Genomic DNA, 6,322 nt, shown 5'->3' with positions numbered 1-6,322 from the left:
ACAAATAAAGTTCTTCGATTTTTTAAGTCCCTCTCTCTGGTTAAATGCCTACTTCAGATCAATATTGCATAGTTTTTGAACACATCTATTTACGAAACTCAATCAGTTTGCTTTTGATATGCATGGGTTCAATATTTTGTTCTTAGCGGAGAATTATCCTTCAATTTTAAAAATTTTCTTATTCTTATTTACTTATTTTATATTTAATATTTAATTTTAATTAAAAATATTTATTGAAAATTATGTAAAGCACTAAAATACAAATTTGTTGGAACTATTATGACCAACTACATGTTAGCGATTGAATTCCTTTAACAAACTTATACTCGTAAGTTCTAGATTTTTTAACAAGCCTAGATTATATAGTTAATCTCTTAGTTTGACGCACGATTGATCTTTTATGTCGGGGTGCATTCATAGCCTATTATTTAATAGTAATAATCTCTCAGTTTAGAATGTTAAAGCTTGAGTTTAGTTATTAATTTATAGATGTTGTAAATCACTGAAGTACTAGATGATTCGATGAGAAAGTGATTTTAACTTAGACTTCTTTGACAATTTTTGTACAACATTTTGAAATTTTTTTTACGTTCGTTGATTTTCGGCAGTTAACATGATCAACAAAATTTTTTTTATTTATAATTGTATGATGGATTATTGTAGATTATTTTTCACTATTTCCTGACTCAAGTAACTAGTTATCCCAAATGGTCCTATTGCAAAGCTTCATTCGATTAATAAAATAGACTAGCTAGTACATACAAATCTGCTCTACATTGTTTACGCCCTCCACCCGACTCCCTAACATCTGAAGGTAGCGGAACCTTATCCACATTACCCTTTTAACCTTCAGTGTAATAGACAGTCGGACTAGTTGCAGGCCATTTGGTCTTTGACTGTTTGCGAGAAACATGAAAGTACCACTTAGATTATAAGTACATCGTCATAACCAGTACACTACAAAACAATTGCATACGAGTATATATTAAGACAGCCATAGAACGTGTAATTTAACCAAATTATAGAACGCCTGATCAAACAGAGTAACGTGTTCACAAATTTGAATATAAATGTTTCATTGTCCGCAGCTCTAACTAAAAGATAAACCATATACCACGACAAGCTACCTACTCTTTGGAGTTTTTCTCTTGGCATTGAGTTTTTGTTATTAATTTTAAAAAAAGTTATATTTTCATATATTATTTTCAGTTTCATATCTTTGATATAAAAGTGTTTATTAATGCGTTGTTTCCTCATACACTTGAAAAAAATTAATAATTACTTTGATTGTTACCTTTTGAGCAATCAGGAAAAAATAAGATGAAGCTTGAAATTGGATCAACGAAAGTTTCGTGCAATCTTGGCTCGTAATCATTGCTTCCAAATTAAGAGGTTTAAAGTTCTAAGGCCGGATCTTGTATTCTAACAATTATATATATTTATGTTCACTTATCTATTGTTGTTGTATTCCATGACTAGTCAAAAAGCATTCTATTAGTGAAGTAGTTTGTTTCCGTTAAAATTGACTTTAAAAAAAATTTAATAATAAGTTATAAAGGAAATCGAAAAAAATTGATTATTAAATAAATGATTTTATTCTTTTTTCATTTTTGGTTAATGACTATATAATTATTGCAGTTAGTTATTTTATTTATTTTTAACTTTTTAAAACATGCGAATTCACTGTTCACTGCCTTCATTGAACTACTAATTACAATGAATTCAAAATTTTTTGCCACAAAATCTTGGAATTGTAAAAATTTGGCAGAAAATGAATAAAATCACTACAATTTTTATAACATTTTTTGTTTTAAATTTTTCACTTCAAAATGTGACGACCAAAAAGGTAAGGATTACGAGAAAATTCTTTCTCATATTATTCACATACTTTTCAAATTTTCAGAGAGACATGGGTATAAGCTTAATCAATTCTGTAGTAGACTTCAATCCCATCTACATAGAAAATCATACAGTCAATATCAATGCTGATCATGTATCAGTTGACGTACTTCTGCACATTGCACAGGACTTTAAAAGTGATCCTTGGACAATAATTGGCATATATTTCAAGATGTCGAAAAACGAGCATTATCGTCCAATTTTTCATTATGATGTTAATGTTTGTGAAATTTTGGGTAGAAGTGGAAACAACAAAATTGGCATGGCACATATTTGGTTAAATTCTTTCTTTAAATTTGGCACTTTACCAAAAAGTTGTCCCATAAAAAAGGTATCACATCTAAAATTTAAATATTTATATTTATATCACTTTTTGAAATTTAGGGTATATATCACTGGAATGGTATTCGCACCGATCACATGACAATCCCTACCATTCTGGTAAATGGAACTTATAAGCTGCTTATAACCACCTATTTTCGTAAAGAAAGAGTTAAAAGAATCACAAAGGAACCCGTAGCTAACATAACAATTTTAATTGAAGTCAATAAGTAAATTCAAGCAAATAATCGCAGTTATTTGAAAGTGCTTTAAACTGTTGAAAATTTTAATACTAGATATGCAATAATACCAAAGCCCTCCAAAAAAATTCGTGATCTAAAAAAACAATTAAATAATAATTTAATCAAATCAAAATTTAAAAGCGTATGTAGAGCGATATTACAATGATTGAATACTTTATCTTAATAATAATCTAGTATGTGATCAATATTAATAAAATGAAATATTAAATGCTAAAATATATAAGTTTAAATTGTCTTAAATTAAACAAGTAACATCCAGGACCAAACTTATAAGTTACAAGTAGTTAACTGGTGGGGTTAGAACAAATTCTATGCTAGAGCATTTAGGTTATCAGCTAAACGTATAAAATATATATAGGAGTGGATTTAAATTTCTTTCTTCACCAACAGTATATTTAGATTTTTATAGGTAACAGAATTTCGAACATCAATATAGTCTAAATAATACTCTTACAGCGCAGCACGTTTAAGTCAAGAGAAAACTTTGAATATCGTTTAAAAATCCAAAATAGACGCCTAACTGTTAGCTTGATATGCTAACATTTTGCTTCAATATGCTTTTTTCAGTTAGTCAGCTATCTAAGTAGATGTCTATGTATTTTACTCCGAAACATTGTGTCAATATTAACCATTAATAACTAGTAAAGACAATGTTTCCCTTTTCTGTTTGACTTAAACGCATTTAGCTTTAATTACCAACAGTTTAAACAGGTTTGAATATGATATATGTGCCCCTGCAATCACATCGATGCCACTTTATTCTTTGAATGGGAAGTCAAAACTGACGTAATATCAGCAGATATTGATTTACCTATGGCAACACTTTTATCGCAAATGGTTCTTTAGAGGTCATCAAAATGAATAGCTTGTCATTAGTTTTTTATTTCTAGCTAAATGTAATGTATTAACAGCATATTTGTAAGAATAATTATGGGTCAATAGCTTCTTGATATGTTTCTATAATAACTTATGAGTTTGTCAAAAATTTAACGAACTCAGAAATTTAACAGACTCAGAAAAAAGTTTTCTATTACATTATTTAGAGCCATGTATTCTTTTATAAACCATCGGTAGTTCATATAACAGTTAAACAATGTTAAACGAATGATCACTGAATCATATGATTAACTTTCAATTTTACCTAGTCAAGATAAAAGTAGGTAAAATAAGATAGAGACATATAGCTATACCCAAAACCTGACGCATAAGCAAATACTACTATATAATATGAGACTCATATTTTAGGCATAATTCTTATTAATTTTTATTAAAATCGAGTCATTATTATACTCTTGCTTTCTAGTTTCTTGATACTCAGTAAACATAGCATGCTGGCTTAGAATTTGATAGTAAAAACCGAAGGTAAATGGAGGGATTTCAAAATAGGTTGGAGAAGGATAGCCCTGTATCCAGTGTATATACATAAGTTCACCGAATATAAGTCTTTACTTTATTTAAAGTTTGTTATATTCATCGTATTGATAATGCCGTTCATGGTATAATTGTTAATTGGGGTCCAGAAAATAATTTTGTTGTAAAATGATTTAACTGATTGGTTTTATATCTAGCACAATATGCTTTTTTTGGATCTAATCTCATTAATATTTCTATTAGTATTAATATTTATTAATTAATAAATATTATTTAAAAATAAGAATTAATATTTGGATTTTAATCTAGGAATTTGAAAGTCATTTTGCTTTCAATTGTCCCGAGTGCGTTCTGTTTGAACCATAAATTTCGAGAATAACTTAATAGAACCACTCTTAAAACATTGAAAATACATATTGAAGCTGAAGTTTGCCATGATCTACTAAGCTAGGAGGAAAAATTTTTTTTAAAACAACTTTTTTATGGCAACAAAGTTATGAAATCCTTAAGTTCTTATTTCTCCTCTTCTGGTTAAAATATATTTTCACATTAAAAATTTAAACAATATTAAATTCGAATCTGATGTTTATTTCATATATATCTTATTTTCATTTATTATATAATGTTAATATGAACATCACAATCAACCACCATTACTTCATTTTTGCTTTTATATATTCCATAATATCCATATCCTCTTATGCGATATTCGCCAGTGTGCAAAAAACTTGGCAATAGTTTTGGGTCCCAATTCCAGCCTTTGAGATAGTAATGACCCTCAGTTACGGGACAATTACTTAAAAAGTTACCATAACGTTTTAAACTATTATACCACTTTTTGAGCAGAGACACCTTGAGGGATGCAACCATGGTACAGACGTCAATATGATAGCTGAAGAGCTGTTGATACTTCCTCGTGTTAGACATTCGCAACTGAAACTCAAAATAGGCTCTAAAACCACTCTTCAGTGGTTGTATTATGTACATATCGACATTCATTGTGTTGTTGGTCGTGTGCAGTGTAAAGTTCGAGAAATAGTCTGGATTAAAAGATGCGCCAGCGGAATGAAATTCAACAAAACGTAACTACAAATATATTTCTTGCATTAATTTTCAAATCATTTCATTTTATATACAAATTTATATGAATACTTACTGCCTGAATAGCATATAATTTGTTTTGAAGATATAGAAAAATAAATAATTTGTAAATATTTGAAAAAAGATTCATTTTAATCTGAACAAAATTTAATATATATGAATAAGCAAACCAGACCCGAAATCAATTTAAAACAAAAAAAATAAGAATTGATGTTTATTTGTTCTTTTTTAATAAACTAACATTAGCAATTAGAAAGCTTTAACTGGGAAAATATTTGCTACTTAACATTCACATCAATCTGAAGCAAGTAATTTTGTGCCCAATTATAGTTTTCCCTGTCATATGAAGAACAGTTTCAAGCATCCTATAAATTTTCCTTGTAAAAATCTCAGATTTGAATTAAAAGTTGAAAACGTTTATCTTCCTATTATTTACGTCAGCGGTCAAATAAAATGTTAAATATTTTTCCTAAGACAGACATTGTTTTTGGCATTATTACTAATTCAAAAAACGATACTTCAACGATATTTCAATAATTCAAAACTTTTTTTGAAACAAATTGCAATTAAAAACTCATTTTTAATGTGATAAAATGTTTAATTGTATTTTAAACTAACAAAGCAATATAAATAATTTGCTTGTTCTTGATTCATAACAATTAACATAACAATTTTCATAATTGCAGATATAGCCCCAATATAATCAACATTTCATCACATCAAACTAACAAGAATAGACTTTTTCAACCAGGCCAAGTATTTCCAGATTATATCATTCTATCAGATACCATCGTTCAAATAACAATATGCGGTCAACTAATATTTTTTTTCTAGGAATTACTTTTGCTTAATAAAGTACTTAAAGCTCATAAAATATTTTTTATTTGTAAGCAGCATAGAAATTCATTTCAAAAGCAGCATAGAAATTCATTTCAAAAAATTAAAAGTTTTAAAATGGTAAATTTAGATAGCTAATCTATACTTTTTCCAACATCATTATTGGAATACATTAATTGCACTAATGCCTATTAAACATATTAACACATTAAAAATCAAAATAATACTTCAATAATAGAATATTCAATAGAACTAATGGGAATTATTATGCTCTCTCTAAAGGGATTCCCAAAGTGTATAAGCTAAAACAATTTAATATTACTATTTTTCTTGTATTTATTATTAAAATCAGTCTCCTGAATTAAGTTGACTAATATAGCAATAATATAAAATTATATGTGAAGGCAAAACTATATATTAAATACACTACATGTACATGTATAAAGTACATTTACCTATGCAACGAGTTACAAATCTTTCCATATGTCTTTTGGAGGCTTTTCTTTATTTTTTCGAATGATGAAATTTAG

The 6,322-nt window shown here is 27.9% G+C and overlaps 2 protein-coding genes across 2 annotated transcripts in view; one reads left to right on the top strand and one right to left on the bottom strand.

Annotated features, from left to right (window-relative positions):
• The first annotated feature begins 1,909 nt into the window (after window positions 1-1,909).
• Window positions 1,910-2,454, top strand: LOC119679626. Its single transcript, XM_038092091.1, has 2 exons — window positions 1,910-2,230; window positions 2,284-2,454. The coding sequence occupies exons 1-2, from the start codon at window positions 1,910-1,912 to the stop codon at window positions 2,452-2,454; spliced, it is 492 nt and encodes a 163-aa protein (XP_037948019.1).
• Window positions 2,455-4,469: 2,015 nt separating this feature from the next.
• LOC119679617 overlaps window positions 4,470-6,322 on the bottom strand; it is a 12,746-nt gene continuing 10,893 nt past the window's right edge. The window contains exon 2 of the mRNA XM_038092079.1: window positions 4,470-4,940. Coding sequence (XP_037948007.1) covers window positions 4,470-4,940 — 471 coding nt within the window. The remainder of the gene's footprint in view (window positions 4,941-6,322) is intronic.

This window comes from Teleopsis dalmanni, chromosome 1, assembly GCF_002237135.1.
Source record: "Teleopsis dalmanni isolate 2A chromosome 1, ASM223713v2, whole genome shotgun sequence".
Taxonomy (NCBI): Eukaryota; Metazoa; Arthropoda; class Insecta; order Diptera; family Diopsidae; genus Teleopsis; species Teleopsis dalmanni.
This window is presented reverse-complemented; position numbering and strand designations above follow the sequence as displayed.

Coding starts and splice junctions, on each gene's coding strand:
- LOC119679626 (XM_038092091.1), top strand. CDS start 1,910: ATGGGTATAAGCTTAATCAATTCTGTAGTAGACTTCAATCCCATCTAC. Junction 2,231..2,283: donor AAAGTTGTCCCATAAAAAAG/GTATCACATCTA, acceptor TTTGAAATTTAG/GGTATATATCACTGGAATGG.